Below are 21,644 nucleotides of genomic sequence, written 5' to 3'. Positions count from 1 at the left end.
CATTAGTTTTACACTAATTTTTAGTAAAACATGCTTAACTATTATTTAGATATTTCGTAAAGACTTAATGATTTTATATACAAATAAAATTTACTATGAGTAAAAAAACTATTTATAAATTTAGTTATTATGTAGTAAATACCTTATAGGTTACTTGACAATAAATTGATAATGGAAAAAGTATAAAAAGTTTAAACAAGTTTTTGTTAAACAACGAACACATACTATAAATCTAAGTATGTTTATATACTTAAAACTATCACTTAAACTTATACAAGCTAAAATAAGAAGTTATAATAAAACTTGGCTGTTTTAGAAAAAAATACATCTATAAAACAGAAAATAATGAATATCTATTTGATTAGAATTAAAGTAAAACTATTTGCTTGTAAAGTTAGATTCGTTTTTGTGGTTTTTTATTTTAAAGATCCAAAGATAAAAGATATTTGAACGATAAAAACCATCTGACGGAATAATCTAAATTCGTAAAGATATAAAGAAATAAGTAACTAATAACAATGTTAGTTTGATCGTTTTGTAACACATTGTTGAAGAAATAAATAATTCGGAAAAAATCTTCAACAACTTTATCTGTGATATAATGCAGTTACAAAACGCTAACAGAAGTACTAAATTAAAAATAAAAAGCAAATGATTTTTTTTAAATGTTAATATACCATATTTTTTTTATTAAAGGACACGAAATAAGTTTTTATTTATTTTTAAGCTCATGTTTTTTACAAATAAAAAGCTTTTTTAATCATAGAGTCTTTAAATTCAAGTTTTTTTAAAAAACATTAGTAGCGTTTGTAAGTTTAAAATATACTTTACTCTTTTAAAGTTTTAATTGTTGATACGTTACTCGACTACTAAAAATAAAATAAAAAAAACTTATTACATATTCTTTCATAAAAAAAGGTAGATAGGTACAGAAAAATACAAAAAAGAAACAGATCCTAATTAGGGGAAAATTATTTCGGGTCTTTATTTTCAAAGCTATAATAAAATAAGTCTAGTTTTTATTTAAAAATTTTATCCACTACCTGTTGTAAAGAGAACACAGCACACATGTTGCAAAGATTGAATTTAAAAAGTACAGAAAAAAAACTATAAACCATGGAAAATTATTATTGTCTTTACTCTAGTCAAATATGTTTGCAAGAAGATCCTAATCCTTATATTCATTTTTAACGTTATATTTACAATTTTCTGTAATGTTTGGTCTATATCTTTATTTAGGTATGTTAAAAAAAGTTTTTTTTTTTATAAAGGTAGAAAAACATCAGAAAATAAAAGTTAGAGTTTAACTATCACTTATGCAAACTACATTTTGCATAAATTTAATCAAAAAAGATACAATTTAGATAAGCTTTTGCCATAAGAAATACTTTAACTAATTAAAAAATTTTTTTAACATTTTAGTTACTACTTATATATTGTGTTAGACTTTTAATTGGAACTATAGTAGATGGCTTATTACTACGATTATTTCTAAAGTTATTTTAAATTTATTTAGTGTTTTAATATTTCATTTTTTGAGCCCTTTTATTTCTGTTTTTGATTTTAGAAACAAAAGTTTTTGTTTTTTGATTTTTGAAAGAGTTCCAGTAATTACCTAGAATATTATTTGACCAATATTGGATTGAAATTATATTTTATTTGAGGTCTACTTTAACAATAATTTTAGAAAAAAAAACAACATTTTGTAATTACATAAATAATAAATTCAAACATATTTAACATACAACATTAAAACTTGAATATTTAATTGCTTTCATTTTACAATATAAATCGATTATATCAATACAATATCAACTGCAAATCTGTAAAATACAAGCAATTAAATATTTAAGTTTGATTAGTTTGTAATAAACAAACTTAATTCCATTTATTTTTAAAGCTTGTTTATAACAAAGTATTTTATTAAACATATTAGGCTATAAACAAAGACTTTTAGCCTAAAGTTATGGGTAAATTAGACATCGAATATAATGTAATTTCAGTTTGATATTGGTTTGACATCATGCTAGAGCTAGGTTATTATTAGAATTCTAGCCTAAATAAAATTTATAACTGTATAATTCAAAAAAAAATTACTAAATTTCAGCTTACCTAGTGGTTTTTGGAACTAGTTTGGAATACAACAGAGAACAAAGAGAAGTCACTAAAAATGAAAATGTAGTAATAAAGTATGTTTATAGTTGTATTTTCTGGTTTATTAAAGTTTTACTCATAACATTAGTGAACAACAATGATTTCTTTTATGGTATAAAATTAATAAATTATTAGTGCTAGTATTAGTTTTGAAATATCTTGATAAATTATACAAGTATCTAAGGTTAAAAATATTTATATACTTTATCAGGGTTGCCACTCAGTCAGGAAAAGTCAGGAAATCAGGAAAAGTCAGGAAAAATTAAAAGAAATGACAAAAGTCAGGAAAAGTCAGGTAAAAAGGGGGGGGGGTTTGAAAATAAGTCAGGAAATTTGATAAAATTAAAAAAAAATTCAGATTTTGTCAGTGTAAATTTACAAAATTCCTTGTTTTCCAAAGCCTTCAAATGGTAAAAATTGATTAAAAGTCCTTTAAAGTCAGAAAAAAAATCCAAAAATTTCCTAGAAATTTACAAAAATATTTAATTTTATTTCCAATGCCTTCACCTAATATGAATTAGTAAAATATCCTTTATAAAACTGCAAAAATTTTCTATTAACATATTGAACAAGTACCCTACTTGAACAAGCAGATTTTGTAAGCTTTTTAGTATTGATGATCTGTAGCAAGTACACTTCCATAGTGAAACTGTGATATATAAACAAAAATTGTAATAGTTCCTTATATGTCATTGTTTATCTAGATACATTTATGCTAGGAAATGCTAAAAAATTGTGTCTTTTATCAGACAAGCTGTGTTTATAAGGTGGTAGTACAAGTATTTTGCTGATAGAGCTGTTTATTACAAACATGAATCATGCACAGATGGTTTAAGTGATGTACTGGAAGTTTGATAGAATTCAGCAAAAAACTGTTGTTTTTAACCTGTATTATAATTAGCTTTATATAGTTTCAAGTGTTAGATTATGTTTTTTAGAATAAGTTTAATTTAAGAGTATGATTTAGAAAAGTCAGGAAAATTTTGGTAAAAAGTCAGGAATTTTTTTTCAGCTTGATCAGTGGCAACCATGCTTTATATATTAGGTTGTAGAAAAAAAAAACTTATTTAAGAAAACAGATTTTGTTTTTCAACAAAAAAAAATATCTACTTTAAGAGAATTAAAATGATATAAAGGTTTAAAATCAGTATTGCTTCTCCTTAAAGGTACCCAATCCTACTTCTGACTGTGTAAATGTTTTTAGAGTTAAATAATAAAGATGTGCAAATTAAATATTTTATTCACAACCAGGTTTTGGTAACAAATAATTGCAACCTTTTCAAGTAAAATAAGGTATTTAATTTTACTTGTATATTTTTACTTGTATATTTTTACTTGTATATTTTTACTTGTATATTTTTACTTGTATTTTACTTGTATTAAAATAAATAGTTTATTTTACTTGAAAAGGTTGCAATTTTTGTCACCGAAACCTGGTTGTGAATAAAGTATTTAATTTTCACATCTTTATTTAAATAAGCTCTTTACACTTCAGTAAATTGAGCAATCTTTTTTAGTTAAGACAAATCACTATATAGAGTTAGATAATAAAAATAGTGTATGTACTATAATAAATGTATTAAAAAAATTTTGGTTGTTTATTTTCACAATGTTATGCAATTATTTCTCAAAAAACTTGTTTTAAATAGGAACTATTCATCTGCTTTCCAGGTTCAATTTCTATTCTATACTTTTTAATTCAAATAATTGCCATCCAAGTCAATTCCCATCAAATCAATTCCCTGTTGTTTTAAGTTTCAAACAAGTTTTTCAGGTAGACCTTTAAAAATATCAAAAGTCTTACTGACATATTGATTTGCATCTGCCAAAAATACTTGAAAGATGAAATAGAAGTCTCTGAAAAGCCCAACTAAAATTACTTTATTACAATTAGCCAACTTAAATGACAACTGTGAGTATGCCAGTAAGTTATAGAATGGAATTTTTTCAATCTTATGCAAAATGAAAACCCTTTTTGTTTAAATTTCTAGGAACATGATTTATAAAATCTTTGACACCTAGTTTTTGTAAAAATATAAGGTTTATTTAACAGATTAAATTTTATTTATTTATTTAACTGTTATATTAAGTTGCTTTTTCATAATTGTTTTTTTTTATTTCAATTGTTTATTTTTTTTTTAACTGTAGTTTTACTTATAGTATTCTTGGTTAAGTATGATCAAATGTTTAAACTATTAATTTAAAACAAATTATAGTAAAGTTAATCAAGTTTTTAATTAGATAAAAAATTTAAGTTTAAATTTTAAGAACAAAATTTATACATTTATCACAAAAATAACAAAAATTTGCACAGTACTTTCCTTTTTCAACTGACTCACATTTCACTGTGTTAAACAATTAACCCAGTTTAATTACTTCTGAAAAAGAACTGTAAAAAGAATGAAGTGAATATGATTATGTATATTTTGTAAACATAAGCCATAGTTATAATAGTTAAGTACAAGGTTTCCCAACCAGGGGTGCAAGATAGCTTTTAATTTTTTATTGATAAATATGAATATTTTTATTTAACTTGGACGACAGTAAGCCTTAAGTTATCTTACTAAACAAAACATAACTATCGATTTTAAAAGCTAACAAGCAATTCAAATCATAAAAAAGGTTTACAGTTTTGAATATTACATCGTAATCTAATTGCATAACTTTAATAAAGCTTTCAAACTCTATACTAATTTAGTTGTTATTTTGATTGTATAATTGTTGTTTAAAAAAATTATAACTACCATTACCTGAATATAATGCTTGTTATAGTTGTTTATGTTTTAAAAACCAAAGTTTTTTTTTACAAGTTTTAGACTAATGTGAGTGTATAGTTTTTAATTTAAAATATTTCTTTGGCTTTACCTAGCACACTTGATTATATATTTTTAGAAGCTAATTCATATCAAAATGTATAAAAAGTTTTTTTCAAGTTTAAGCCTAATTTTATTTACTCTTTTTATGCCTTTTCCTCACTTCTCATAACTTTTATAGACAAAACAAACTGACGAGGTCAGAGACCAAAGCATTGTTTTTGTTAACTAAATCTTATAGAAAATAAATTTCACAGTAATTAACTTTTTTATACTTCTTAGAATACAATTTTCTAATTAGTACTTAATTCTTAATTGTGGCAAAGAAAAGGAAGAGGAATGATTGTTATGTGCAGTTTGGTTTTACTTTTACTGAAACAACTGAAGGCCTGCAAAAACCGCAATGCATGTTTTGTAATATTGTATTTTCAAACGCAAGATTGAATCCATCTAAGTTGCAAGAACACTTTAACAACCGACATGGTGAAGGAGATGTTTCAGGTCATGATGTCAAATTATCCGCTTTGAATCACAAGGAACACTTCTAAAGTTCGGTTTTGTATCTGCTGACAAACTACTATAAATGGCTTCATACCATGAGGCGTATAACATAGTCAAATTACAATTGCTGAAGAGGTTAAAAAGTCATGACAAATGACAAAACTTGTTCTAGGTAAAGAGGCTTCAAAAATAATTGAATTAGTGCCATTATCAAATAATGTTATTCAGAGTCAAATTAGTGATTTAAGTTCCAATATTTTGGACATCAGAGCTAGTCCCTTGAAAATCTCTCTCCAGATGGACAAAACAACCGATATTGAAAATTGCAGCCAACTGATTGCATTAGTGAGATATTTGCATGATGGTACCGTAATGAAACATTTCTTATTTTGTAAAGATCTGAAGAGAACCACCAAAGCAAAAGACATCTTCCAATGTGTTAAGAATTTTTTTTGCAAAGCATGACCTAGACATCCAAGTTATTGGTTCTGTGTGTACTGACGGTGCCCCTGCTATGTTAGAAAAAAAATTGTATTTTTTTGCTCTGTTAAAATAGGATACTTCGCACTTGCAGGCTACTCATTGTTTTCTTCATTGACATGCTTTAGCATCAAAAACATTTCCCTCAAAATTGAAAAATATCTTTGATAGTTCTGTGAAGGCCATCAACTGGATTAGAGGTTGTGCTCTAAATCATCGCCTTTTTAAGTTGTTGTGTCAAGGTTATGGTAGTGAACATTCAGTTATACTTTTCCATACAGAGGTCTGCTGGCTGTCATGTGGAAGAGCTTAAACGCGCTTTTTTGATTTGCAAAAAGAAGTCTAAGCTTTTCTTAAGAAATGTGACTATGACCATGTCAAAGAAGTTGAGACAAAAGAATTTATTCAAAAGCTAGCTTATCTGAGTGACATTTTGAACTGTATGAATAACTTGAGTGTATCTATGCAAGGGAAACATATAATCATTTTAAAATGTGTGAAGTGTTAAATGCTTTCAAAAAAAGTTACATCACTGGTGTAGACGAGTTAAAAGAGGCAATTTATCAAAGTTATTAAATTATACATCTGTGGCTTATATTTATTAAATACACATATTCCTATTCTTTATCTTCTATCTTTTTTGTAGTACATTTTTTCAGAACTTTGTTGAGATAGGTTAATTGCTGAACACAGAGAAATGTGCATCAATTAAATAAAGGAAGTACTCTGCAAACTGTTGTTATTATTGTATATTTCAACAAACTTGTTTCTTAGGATCTTTATTAGCAAACTATTAGTAAGTTTTTATTGAGTTTTTTTATTTACAGTTAAACCATTTTGTGTGCTTTAATTAAAATGGGTTATCTATTAATAACTAGTTTTGTTATTTAACAATGATAATCTACTGATGAGGTTTGGTTAAAAGTGCTTGAAAATAAAGTGTATTATTATAAATGTTGTATTTATTTATAAAAATATTAGTTTAAACTCTGTAAAAATAATTTATATTTTGAAAGACTTTAATTTTAACTTTTTTCTGATGAAATACGTATTTAAATTTCAAATTATAGTTGAAATATTTCTAAAAAAAATTAAAGCATTGTTTTTTAGAATTTATGATGGTTTTGTAACTTGAATTCATGTTAAATGAGTAAATGAATTGCTATATGTAATTACTGTTTATATTTTGATACTGTTTAAAATTTATTAGTATTTTGCTATCTTCAAGTTTCTAAGGTCATTTTTTTAGTTGAAATTTAGTGGCTCTTATTTTAAAGGTTAAAGTAAAACTATAAGATAGTTTTTATAGAACAATAATAAACTTTATTAATTTTTGAACTTTCAACTCATTTCAACTTTAAAAATTCTATTGTCAAAACCATGTTTCACTTATTTGAGATAGCTCAAACTATAGAATTAAATAAGATTTTATTGTTCAACTGAGGATCTCGTTTGATTTATTTCAAACGAGTGAAACATTGTTTTGACAATGAAATTAAAAAAATTGAGTTAATCAATCTCCTTATTATAAAGTCGAGAACTTTTATTGTGGTCTCTAAAATAAAAGGTTACTGCCAATTTTCTTGGAATGTAAAAATGTTAAATGTTTTTTTTTTATCTTTCATCACTTTTATAGCAATCTACATAAAATTATCTTGAACTGTTTTTCTCAATATTAAAAACAACTTGTTGGAAAAAGGATTAAAAAGTATTGTAAACAAAGTATTTAGTATTCAGCTTATTTTGTTAAGTTTTGATTAAATAAATTTTGGTGAGAAAATAAAAAAAACTGTTTCCTACAAGTTGTTCATAATTTATTAAAGATAATACTAAGAAAGTTTTAAAACAGTTGTAAAAACTGTAGAAAATATATATTTTTAATGAAACACACCATTTTCATCTTATTAGTTAGCGCCTTTTATTAAAAGTGTGATGAACTGTCTTAATTTAGTAGCTTACAATTACATCTCAAAATGTATTTTTGAATTAAAAAAACTGTAAAAAACAAGCTTAGTTTCAAATTTGATAATAAGACAAACATTAAAAAATGGATATGGTTTGGCCTTAATAAACAGACTCTGAGTATGAATTACAAGATACTTTAAAGAGGTTCAATATAATAAAATATATATATATTTAAACAACTAATTTTGTGTATTGTATTATTATATTAAGTAATTATATTTGTGATTGTTACTTTTAAAATATAAATAGTTTCCTGTACTTAAATTAAAAGAATTGTATTTCATAATGTTTTGAAATATTCAATTATTGTTGAATTAATTTTTATTTTAAGCACTGAAAAACTCTAGGAATAAAACTTAGTTTGCAAAATAAACTTCTGATAAAATGAAATAGTTTGTTCATATTTTTAAATTCTAGACCTCTTATTGTTTTAAAACAGTCAAGCCTATAAAACTGTATTGCTTTATTAAAATAAAATTTAAATTAATAACTAACTTAATTATACTGTAATTAAAGAGATAAGTATAGATTGTAGAGTGCTTTATGAAAATGTAAACAGAAGCTTGAAGACTTTTTCAAAATATAAATTAATTGCTTTTTTAACTTTATTTTGTAAGTAGTTAAAGCTACATGTATTTAAAAAAATCTAATACAGGAACCCCTATTATATAAAAGTTAGTTTGTTTGTGAAGGTAAATAGATTATTAAGCTTTTACAAGCTAATTATAATAATACTTTTGTAGCTGTAAACAACTGACAGAAAAATTTCAAAAAAATGAGTATAATGAATTAAAATGGAAGCTACCTGGAGGAGAAGTTTATGACTTTGATGATAATATCTATGATAAACGAATTTCTATAAGTTCAAATGGTTAGATACATACTATTAAAATAATAGGTTCTTCATAAAGTTTTGCCTTAAAATGTATGTAAATTTAAATGTACAATTTTTTATTATTCATTAAGTTTATAATAGTAAAATGATAATTATTTTTTGTTAAAAGTACTTTTATACCATGAAATAATAAATAGTTTACAAAAATAAATGTGTATTGATTTTTTTATATACTCAATAAATCTCGTTCTTTTAATCCAATTTAAAATAGTTTCCTTTTTAGCTTAATTTGTTAATAAAATAAAACTCAAAATAACAAAAAGTTTCAGAGTTTGCTTTATTCAACTGGCGTACATTTCTCTGTTGATAATTTTACACAGTTTCACAAAGTTCTAAAAAACAACTACTGCAGAAAATGATAGACAATAAAGAAGATGAATATTTGTATTTACTAAATATAAGTCATAAATGTAATACTTAAAAAAATTGGACCTTACCAATTCGATCATCAGATCACAAGCTTTTGGTAGACTGAGACCTGGGTTTCGTTCTTATCGAAACTCATCAGTCAGCCGCAACCTAAAATGCTTGCAGTTGTCAATCTACAAATGGTTTATCATGTTTCATTTGAAGCAATCGTATTTGATACAATGGTACCAGCTGTCTTACTTAGTGGACAATGTATATAACTTTGCATAGCAAAAAAACAATTCTGACGTCACTGATCACCAGCAAACGGTCGCTTCATGATAAATTGTTTGTAGATTGCAATATTTATTGGTTGCGGCTGTCTGACATGTTTCAATAAGAACAAAACCCGGGTCTCAGTCTACTGTAAGCTTGTGGTCTGATGATCGAATTGGTGTGATCAAACTTAGTTAACTTGAGTTTGTATCACGGAATACGAAAGTCCAGGCTTAGGCTCTGTGGACTTTTGCAGATGTTTTCTTTAATATTTATAATAGATAACTAACAGTAATTTAAGAATATTAATCATTCACAATATAAAATGATGTAAATATAAGTGAATTTAGAGCTTTGATTGATAGATTTAAACTTCATTGCTGTAAATGATTATATGTTGATAAATAATACAACTTAAATTTACTTATTTGAGTTAAAGCTATTTAAGTTAGAAGTAACATAAAACAGTTTTAAGAAACCCTAGTGTAAAGTAACAAGAGACTTAGGTAAATTGTAAATTATTTATGTTCTTGTAATTTTTAAACATTTTTTTAAACAAAATTTTATTAGCTTATATCTATTCACAAATGTAAGTAAGATTTCGGTTGTAATTATATCATGAAGTAATTGTTATTCAAAAACTCCAGTGCTTAACTACTATTTTACTTTTTGTTTTGATTACTTGGAAAGCTTTAAATGTGAGTATAGTTTGTTTTACTTTTGTTGTTACTTTACTTGAATTTAGTTTTTGTTGTTATTAGTACTGTTTTATGTTACTCCTAACTTACGTAGCTTTATCCATTGTTTATTTCGGCCATCATCAACAAAACAAAGTTATTTTTTGGCATCAATAATAAATAATGAATTTCACCACATGACCAACAACAACAGCATTTGAGACAACCTACGACAGGTTTCGTCCTTTTTTCAACTTTACCCTTACACGTTTGTTTTCAGTACTTTTTATCCGCTTGGTATGGTCTTCTTACGACTATGCCTGCCTGATGAGTCCCAATAAGGACGAACTGTGTTGACGACTAACAATTAACATATAATCTTTTATACCACTATAGTTTACTTTTATTAACTGATGCTGTAAGTTTATTTATATTTACAACCCTTTATATTGTGGTTGTTAGTATTTTTGTCGTTACTATCAGTTATTTATCATAACTATACATAGGTTTAGTAAATACACACATTCATTTTTTATCTTTTATTTTTTTACACTACTTATTATTTTTTCAGAAGTCCGTGGAACTGTGTTAATTTTCTAACACGTAGAAATGTATGTTAGTTGAATAAAGCAATTACTCTGCAAACTGTTGTTGTTATTGTATATTCCAATGAACTTGTATCGTTAGGATTATTATTAGCAAACTCTTAGCAACTGTTTTTTAAAAATCAAGAAAAACTTATTGCAACAATGTAACTGTGAGCTAAGTATATACTTATACTTTTGTTACCTTTTATTGTTGTTTCAAAACATTTCAAATATTCAGATGAACTTACAAAAATAGTTTAAATATTTTGCACATTTCTTATAACAAACTATTTATTATGTTGTAAAAAATATAAACTAAATCTTTTAGTTAGAACCTTAGAATTGAACAAACAAACTGATAATTAAAACAGAAAATCATGTTTATGTTTTTTTTTTTGAATTTTTTGATTCTAATTTCCATTATTTAAGCTCTTTTTAGTCATTGAAACAATGTAAAAACAAACAATGTAAATTATGATGAATAGGTGTACATGAGCCTAAGATAAAACTTTTCTGCTGTCAAGTTAAAATTTAGGAAAGATCTGTTTGCAATTATTGATTAGTGAAGCGCCTTATTTAGCCTTATTGAATTGTTTTAGTTCCAAATATATAAATATTATATATATTTGATATAATAATGTCTATATATATTGTAAGTTACAAAGCTACAATTTTATTAATATAATTATTTTACAATTATGACAAAAGTTTAATTGTTAAAAAAGTTTATTACTTAACAATTGTTTCACGCTAGTGCGATGATCACAAGTAAAAAAGTAAACAAACTAATAATTTGCAACGGACAAACATTTTATATAGTTTTAGGTAAGTAATTAGTTGATTAGGTGATAAGCAACTTATTAGTTTGTTTACTTTTTTACTTGTGATCATCGCACTAGCGTGAAACAATTTTTAAGTAATAAACTTTTTAACAATTTAACTTTTGTCATAATTGTATAAAGGCTCCTTAATTGTGAAGCTCTTTAAAAATTTATTGTTAAAACTTCAATATATAATTATTTTAACTAGTTTTTGAAAAAATTTTCTATAGTTTTTTTAGTGTACTTACTATATTTATTACACAACATAATTAACAGTATGTATTAAACAGTACCTCCAACTTTAAACTTTTAATAAAATTTTATTTAGTAATTAGTATAAAATAATAAGAACAAAAAAAATTATGCGAAATACAGTAAGTTTTTACATTATTATAACAATTTTATACTTAAAAAGAACACATCTCAAACTGTATAGAAATGTAATGCAGATTTATAAAAATAATGTTTATCAATTACAAGACGTGTAGTTTTTTGATTGTGTTAGTTTTAAAATGGTACAAAAAAAGTATATTTTTGTTTGTTTATAATTTTTATTTCAGATTTAGCAGTAAGTAAGTTTTATCTTAAATACATTTTGTGTGACCTTGTGTCATAAGTAATTTATTGATTTTAAGCCAAGATGTTCTCAGTAAATTTTATATGTAAAGCAAGATAAAAGTATCGTACACTGTTGTTTATGTATTGTTTATATTAGGTTAATGATAGTGCATAAGTATAAAATTTGTAATATTTTCACCTGAACATTAATAATTAGATATAAAACGACTATTGCGAAACGTGACGCTTTCCTGTGTCTTTTATAAATGTTAAATTTAATAAAATATTTTTTACTTTGTATTATAAACTTAGAATATTTAGTATCATTCCATTCTTAATATCTAAAAACTTTCCATGCTACCTAGTCGAATACACTTTGTTGTTGATTAATGTATTTGTATGTATATGATAAATATATTATTTTGTTTTCCTTGCTAATCTGGCTTTTATATGTTTAACATACAGTGTGTTATATAGTGTAATAAGATTGGACTTGAGTAATTAAAACATAATTCAACTGTGTTTGAGTATAATATATCTATGAATTTAAAAAAAGTCTTGGTCGAAAGGTTGTCGATATAAATACTAAGTTTAGATGAATGGTTTAGAGCTTTAAATTTTTTTTTGTTTAAAAGTTCACAACTCCAAAGTTTATAAGTCTTTATGTAAATTTTTTTTTTTATGTAAAAAGGTGTGCAATACTTTTTAATAAATAGTTAAAAGATCTTTAAGAGTTTTAAAATTAAATTTTGTCTAAACTTTTTTCAATCGCTTTAAATAAATATACCTTATACTAATAATTAAAAATATAGTTTTATATTCATATGTGATTATTCTAGTATAATTGATCAATTTTCCTCAGGAAAATACAATTAAAAGAATAGAAAACTAACTAGTATACTGCACTTCCTTAAATTTTGTTTATCACAAATCCTTAGTTCTATTAAAAAATATTTAGTGAAAAAATAAGAAAACATCTAAAAAAAGAATTAAGTAACGTGTGTCAAAGTGATCTAATGTTGGTGAAAATCAGAAGAAAGTGTATATAGCATTAATAAATGTTCAGGTAAAGTTTTCTATAGCACAATATTTGCTAAACAATCTTATGTTCAGAAAATATTAGTTTAAAATTTTAAGAAAAATTTATAATATACTTATATTTTAGTTAAACTCGAGTCAAATTTAATTTATCTAAACTAAACTAAAAAAAAGAGTTTGATAAAACCATTGCGTTATTTAGTTGAAGACATTTTCTGTTAATTTAATTTATATTTTGTGGATTAGGTTTACTGTTTTTATTATATATAATTTAAGTGATTAGTTAAAACAGCTTTGTAATATGTATACATTTTTTGGTTGTTTCAATCGTATTTTGCTGATAAAAATTCCAAGAAGTATACCAGATTGAAAACATAAGACTTGTTTAGATTTTTAAAAAGTAAAAAAAAAGTTGTTATGTCTGAAATATTGAAAAATATTTATTATAGTTTATTTTGTAAATAAAAATATATTTTTTCTGTAAAAATTGTGAGATCTTTTTAAGTATTTTTTATTTAAGTATAAACTTAATATAATTTAATATTACTATAAATACATATCATAATAATAATAATAATAACAATAATACATAACTATAATACAATTTTTAATTTAAGTATAAACTTTTAATAAACTATAAATATAAATTTAAATATCTCTTGCCACCGAAACCGGTCGCGAATAAAATATACGATTTGCATAAATATATTTAAATATAAACTTCTAAAATAAAGTGTTGAAAGTAAAAAAGACTTATAGTTGAAAAAAAACAACAATTTAATAACACCTTGTAAAACTGATAAAATTGATTTATTTATTATTATCAAAAATTTAGCATTTTTTTAAGTTTCATTTTTACGACATTATCTGTAAAAAAAAACTGTTTACGTGATTCTGTGACTTTAGTTTTGCAATTGACATATTTAAATTTAATGTCAAATTGAAAGTAAATCCTTGCAGTAAAATAGTAAAAAAAAAGTCTGAAGTAAGTTCTACATAGCCTGTAAAGCCAGTTACTTTAAGCTTGTTAAAGCAGCATTTAGCATGAGTTGCTTACGTTGAGACGCAAAAAATATTTTATTTAGAATCCAATCAATATTTGTTCCTTTACAAAGTATAAGGAGTATCTAATCCACTTTTTAAATTGTTTTCAAGCACTAAAACAGGATAGTATTTTCTTACTGTCAAGGTAGTTTGAAATTTTGTAGTAATAAAATGTACAAGTCGACATCGATTCAATATAAAATTTTAAACCTGTATTTGTATTTTTATTCGATTTAAGTATTAATTTTTATGGTTAAATTAAAAAAAAATTATATATAAGTTATTATGAAACTAGATAGTAAATTTTAGCGTGTTGTCCAGTGCGTTGCAAAGAAATATTAAAGTAGTTCAGAGGTAGGTGATCAAACTTTTAACACGTTTGCTTTATAAATTATACTTAATATATTATAAATAATTAAATTATTATATAAATTATTTATAATAAAAATTTTATGAAAAAACAGGAAATGAACTTACTATAAGAAAAGTCGAACTAGCCGACGATGGTTTGTATGAATGCAGGGTTTATCTGATTAACGGACCATCAAAAGCTATCAACATTTACCTTAAAGTCAACGGTATAATATTTTGTTGTCATATAAGTATTTACGTTTTTAATTATTTTAGAATTTCGAATAGAAACCAACTGTTAAATGATAAAAAACTACCAACTAAATCAAACCAACTGTATAGTTTTCACTGTTGTGTTTGCAATATTGTTAGGAATTTTAACAGTTTTGTTATCTAATTTCAAATGACTTACTGTGTGGTTTGAAAAAATTTCATAACTAAAACTAAAAAAATTAGTTTTGTTGAAATAATTGTTAGAACCTCCAAGTTGGGTCGATATTTCCAGAGACGTAGTAAAAGAGGAAGGTCAAGGAATTCACTTACGATGCAAAGCAAAAGGAACACCTGAACCTAGAGTATCATGGCGCTTCATTATGCCTCAAGGTTGATGATTAATAAGCTATTTGTTTGATGTTTTATTGGTTTTTATAAATATACTAATTCAAGCGTTTATAGATAAAAATCAGATACTTTATTAACCATAATAGTTTTATAATACTTTTAAATTAAACTAATCCACTTCAACTATTTTTAATATAAAATCATAAATTTTTTTCAAAAATAAGTGTGTTATAGTCTAATGAACTTGCAAGATTCAAAGTTATAAAAAAACTTTTGCACAACAAAGTTTCGTCTTATTTTCAATCATTTAATACTAAACGGTTATCTCATTTTTAAATTAAATAGTGGACGAAGTTAGAGCAACAGGTTTTAATTATTTGATAACTAAAACAACACGCAATAACGGAGGCCGATATGTTTGCACCGCTGATAATGGAGTGGGAAATATAATCAGGCACGAAGTCCTTCTTACTATAAATTGTTAGTTTGCATGTAAAACATTTATTTGGCGTTTGGTATTAGATATTTCATGATGGTATGATGAGTGTTGAAGTAAGTTTTACTTGACATCGATTTTTAAAAGTAAATTGTTACAAAGGTTTAAGTAGTACTTAATTTTTACAACATGCTGTTAGTTTAACGCTTGACTGTTTTAAAATATAAAGACTTAAAGTATTTTTCTGATTTTTTGTTTACACTTAAATGAGCAGTAATACTTAAGCATAAAAAATTATAATCAATAATAAGAAATTATTGTATGGATTTTTATCTATGATTTATATGCCTGAATAAACGTAAAATTTATTTTTTTGTAATTTTATATTTTTTGGAAATAATTTATTTACAATTTATTTTTACATTTGATATTTGATGAGTAAATATATACATCCCATAGGTTAAATAAATTTTTATAAAAGATTAAAATCCAAAGTACAATGCAGTAAATAAGTAAAAAAATTATAAATTGTAACTAATGTACCACAAAAACTTTTTTTAAAATATTAAGGCAATAGAGGGTGGGTGTAAAAATTTTTAACTTTATTTTACTTTGCAGAGTTTTAATTAAGCTACAAATCGTTTTTTAAAGATTTTTAATATTTCATTATTTTAAGATGTATAGCTGGTTAAAGTTGTAGAGTACTTAAGGTTCCTTATGAGAAGAAAAGCTAAAACAGTGAGTGAATAAATACAAATCACTAAAAATATATATCCTACGTTTTTTGAGATAAATAGCTCAATTTTTTAGGAAATGTTCCTTGCAATATTTAAAAAAGTCTGTTGTGATGTTATTAATTTCAAAAAAGAACAAAAAAAAAAGATTGGTTTGGTTTTTTGGTCATTAGATTTAAATTTTTCTATTTAAAAAAATTGTTGCTGCAGATTTTTTAAATGTTGCAAAGAACATTTCCTAAAAATTTGAGTTTTTTTTATCAATCAACGTAGGTAAAGTTATATTTTTAGTTATTTTTATTTATTCTTTGTTTAGTTTTCTCCTCCCATAAATAACCTATTGTACTCTCCGATTTTAAACGGCTGTAACTCAAAAAGTTAGTTTAGATATTGAAAGTTGTAAAAGGCAACTAGTAGTCTAGTTAAAACTCTACAAAATAAAATGAAGTTGTAAAAAAAGTTATTTTCACCCCAATGGCCTAAGTTGACTCATTTAATTAATTTTTACGTTCGTTCAGACGCAGCAGAAATGATTAATGACGAGGGAACCCAGGGAGAACTTCGTGTGCAGATGGGAAAGCGAACTTCATTGCAGTGTAAAGGTAGGGGTCAGCCAGCGCCTAACTTCCAGTGGGTTTTGCCTAACGGAAAAATGTTAGTTTTTATTTAATAATGATGGTTAATTTTAAATTTCTAGTATGCCAGTAAACATAATACTTCTGCTGAAATTAGATAAAAAGTGTTTTTTTGAAATTAAGTAAAAATTTCCATAAGCAATCAATATAAGCTTCAAGTTTTAAGTTTTCAATCTTTTAAACTACTTAAAGTTTAAAAATACATTAAAATGTCGAGAACAAACATATACAAATAAAGTTTTACAATACCATTAGTTACACTCTTAGCAGTCAAGTATTAAGGTAAATTAGAATAAAAGTGTTTTGTAGTTTTTATAAAGTAAAAGTAAATTAATAATAACAATTTTGACGGTTAAATTAGTGGTTACCTAAATATTAATTACTATATAAATTATAAGAAATATTTTACTCTATATTATGTGAAAGTAAAATGTTTTTAAGTATGCATATTTTAAAGCTTGAATATAAATTGTTGTACTTAATCTAAGTTTAATTTATGTTAGCCGTTTTTATTTTTCTTTAATTTAAAGGCTTGTATTAAAAGTGATTTTTATTAGTATTTTGTAGCGTTTTTTTAATTAAAGAATAAGGTAAAAAAATTAGAATTTTTTATTTATTTAAGCTACCTTGTTTTAAAAATATGTTTAAGGTTTAAAACTTTTAAAACGATTATTAACTACAACTGAATTTTTATACTAGCTAATTATATTTAGTAATGATGTTTTTTAAATTTTCAATAAACATTCAGAAACAGTTTTTAGATAGTTAAGTATTTAAAGTTTTGTTGTTTAGCTAATGAAATCAAATAAAAAGGTATACAGGTACATTTGTAGGTAGAGTTTTTTTTTAATTATTAAACAAATTTATTTATTTTTTTACAAAATAAAGTACGTTTACAGTTTTTGTATTAATACACAGTTTAAAAAAAAGATAATCGGTAGTATAAACACCTAGTACTATGTTTAGTTCTTATTGTTAGAAATTTAAAAAGTTATATTTTTAATTTTATTTTGAACTAATTTTTTGTCAACATAGTTATGCCGATATAGTCTTCATTGTTCTAATAAAGTACAACTCTAACTTTTTAGTATATTTATAAGCTTAAAATATATATATTTTTTTAATTTTGAACAACATTCAACCTTTTTTTCAATGTATAAGAAGGATATTTTTTTCACAACCCTAAAACAAAAATTTAGTTTATATTATGATGATACTCTCAATAAAATATTAATTGTTTCAATTTATAAACGAAGAAAATTAGTTCACCATTTTAAATGTACAAAATAATTGTTACTTTTATTATGAAGTACATATAAAAGCAATTTTTTACGTAAACAACAATAATTGAAAAAAGAAAAGAAAACCGAGCACAAACACATCAATCACAAGTCACTTTCACCAATTACCATGATCGGTGGTCATGGTTGCCATTTGACAAGTTGGCAGCTAATCAATTAGTTTCCTTTCTTAAACCTCCACCTGTCGCCCATATCCAGTTTATATTGAAACGAAAAATATATATTGATTTTTGTTTGTTGCATAGTAAATATACGGTGATACTGCCTTTTTGATTAAGTTTATAAAGCAAACTGATTAATTTGTAGACTAAATTATTAAAACTGTGTTGTATAATAGTTTATTAAATGTACTGTATATAAAATAACTTCACTAGTTCCAAAGTATTTTTAAATGTACTAATTGTATATTATAACAATATGAAGTTATATGAAATTTTAAACGACTTCTTTTTACTATACATTTAATGCATTTTATTTTAAGAACAACGTTTGTATATTTAAATACATAAAAGTTTTTTTATTTGTTTAAATTAAACATAGTGTTTTAGTTATGATATAACTTCTAATTTCACTAAAAATTTAAGTAAAGCTTTAAAATTTACTTTTTTTGATAAAGTTTGTTATATTAACTTTATATGTAAAATACTTGAACGCAAAACTCAAAATATACTTTTCCGCTGCTTTTTGTATTTATTAAAGTTTGTTTATTTATAAGTTTGTATAATAATTTGTAAACTTAATTGATGATTTGACATTATTTAAGCTTAATAAGATAGAAGCTTTACTGAATTAAAAATGCAACATATTAAAAATATAATCGTTAAAGTCACTGTTCTAAATTTTCACTCGTTCCCAAATAGCTTTTTACAAAACATAAATGTTATAAAGTGGGCACAAAAACAGTGATTGAATGATATACACAGAATATCGAAAGACAAAGAAAGTGGTAAAGACCGGTTTGCCACGGTCAAAAGGAACGGCCAGCAAACAACTAGCACTCTACACATCAACAAAGTCAGTAAGCAAGACTTTGGAGAATTCCAATGTATTGTTTATAATTACTTTGGTAATGAAACAAGAACACTCTACCTCCGTGGTTAGATAAAACTGCTTAAGTTTGATATATGTTATGATATTTTTTTTAAACTTCTTCTAATATATTATGTTCAAATGGACAAGTTGTTTTTCACATTGAATCAAAGTAGAATATGATAATCGTAGTCGCATCATTTTGTTTTAAATAGATTTTTAATAATAAAATACAAATATGATTAACTTTGTTTGAAGTACAGATTTTGTTTAATAAACTTGTGTAATATATTTATTAAAGAATATTATTTTGAATAATTTACTAATTTGTTGGAAGTTTTAATAACTATATATCTTTTTAGAAATACCAACAGAGTCAACAAGGCTTCCCCCGAAAAAATGTTAGTTAAATATTTAGCTCAAATTTAATTAAAAACTCGAATGAAAAAAAACCTATCAAGTAATTACTTACTGTTTAAAATTACTTGCTTTATAGAAGTAAATAACATATTTTTAACGAAATTATGTATTAATATAAAAAAAGTATAAATTTTAACATTTATTGTTTGATGTTTAAAACTAGTTCAGCTTTTTGTTGTGTGAAATTTTCTAATGCAAAAAAAAAAAGTAAATAGTTATCATATTACGATTTATTGAAAATTATTTATGTTTGTAATAATGTATTTCTAATAATCTATTTACTTTACTTTCTGCAAATGGTTGCTTGAAGTTTTGTTTAATACATGTGTATATATAAATTACATGTGACTATGTATCATTTATAGTTTAAATTTGTAAACTTTAATAACCTAAGTTTATCGAGGTATTGCCCTTGTTTTTATAAAATAATAAGAATACAAAAAAAATAAAAAATTGAGAAATTATAAATAAATTGTATCTAAAACATTAATATTAATAATAAGTATGTTAGTAATAGTATATTAGTTTAAATAAGAACTTTTTGAACTTCTCATAACTTTTACGCTGTTTTAAAATTAAAAAAAAAGTTGTATTGATTCTTAAAATTCAATATATTATGAAGTATTGTGAAGGAGATCAATAACTTAAAGAAAATATTTTCATCAATATTTAATACAAGTAAGAATATTTTTACTAAGCTACATTAAGATCTAATTGAAGCTTATAACCTTGCACAGCTTTAAAATTTTGATATACTTCTTTTAATTTTAGAACAGTTTTTAAAGTTTTATTATGAAAAAACTTAATTTTTATTTAAGCTTAATTAAAGTTTGTTTAACTTAATATAAATAAGTGTAAAAATTAATAGATTGTATATATTAATTAGATCTAAGACTGTTTTTAAAACACTGTAAAGCTTTGTCAAACAGAAAAAAACCTTCGAATCTTTTGAAAAAGTAAAAAAAAATTGACTTTTGTCGCTTTACAGATGTTATGTCAATTTTAATTGACCCGTAAGTTTAGAAATAAAATGAGCTTAAACTATACTTTTTTTTCACACAATTCATCGTGAGTATAAGTTTACTTTTTTTACAGCTAGTTTATGCGCAGTTTTATTTCTAAACATATGTAAAAACATTCAATCAAATTTTTATTAAACTTAAAACAATGATTGTTTGACAGTTGTTTATCACATTATTATTGAAAGTTTAAACAACAAAACAAAATTATTAATACTCTACTACGTGATATCATGTACTAAAATATTTAGACTAATGTAAATAAAATAAGCAGCAATATTTGAACTGTATAGAAATGTTTAGAATATATTTTAGTAGAATTTAATTAAAATACTTTTCAAAGACTTTTCAAGAAACTTCTGTGAAAATCATGTCTTCCATTTCAAAAATGTTTTCCTCCTTCTTCATTTTATACACTTGTTGTTTTTTTAATTTTTACTATAATGAAAGTATAAATTTTCATAAGGTTCGTGCTGGAATGTCTAAAATCTTTTATACAGTTGATATTTAATTTTAGCTATTGTTTATTATTGACACCATTTATAATTTTTTCTATGTGCAATATTTTGTGATTTTTTTTATAAACTTGCAATAAGACAAAACAATCTTCACTGTAACTTTACCACCTCTATTTTTTACACAACATAATTCTTGATATTAATGATATTAACTCCTTGCTTAATATATGAGTTTTGTAAATAAACGTAAAAACTTTTTGCACCTCTCAAAAATCATTTTTTCGTTACATGTCAATTATCATATGTCTTAGCTAAATATTTCTAATACATTTCTATTAAAGTTTTACATTTTAATAATAAAAAAAAAAATTTAATATGATCTAGAAATTTAGAAAATTATTATTTAGAATTTTTTTTAAAGTGAGCTAAAATTTAACTTTGAGCCATTAAAACTACTTGTTTCTGCTGTTAATGTTAATCTATAAACGGTTTTTCGTAATCCAGTTTCGCTTAAAGTTTTTAATGAATTTTAGGTTTTCAGTT

At 24.0% G+C, this 21,644-nt stretch overlaps 1 protein-coding gene across 1 annotated transcript; it reads left to right on the top strand.

Annotated features, from left to right (window-relative positions):
• Window positions 1–1,100: 1,100 nt before the first annotated feature.
• On the top strand, window positions 1,101–21,363 carry LOC145834908 (limbic system-associated membrane protein-like). Its single transcript, XM_082942436.1, has 10 exons — window positions 1,101–1,239; window positions 2,108–2,189; window positions 8,657–8,784; window positions 14,622–14,735; window positions 14,986–15,111; window positions 15,415–15,549; window positions 16,758–16,893; window positions 19,099–19,271; window positions 19,567–19,605; window positions 20,987–21,363. Exons 1-10 carry the CDS (start codon window positions 1,215–1,217, stop codon window positions 21,073–21,075), a joined length of 1,047 nt encoding a protein of 348 aa, XP_082798562.1. The 5' UTR covers window positions 1,101–1,214; the 3' UTR covers window positions 21,076–21,363.
• Window positions 21,364–21,644: the final 281 nt, after the last annotated feature.

The sequence above is a fragment of the Thalia democratica genome, chromosome 4, assembly GCF_965202585.1.
Source record: "Thalia democratica chromosome 4, ktThaDemo2.hap1.1, whole genome shotgun sequence".
NCBI lineage: Eukaryota > Metazoa > Chordata > Thaliacea > Salpida > Salpidae > Thalia > Thalia democratica.
This window is presented reverse-complemented; position numbering and strand designations above follow the sequence as displayed.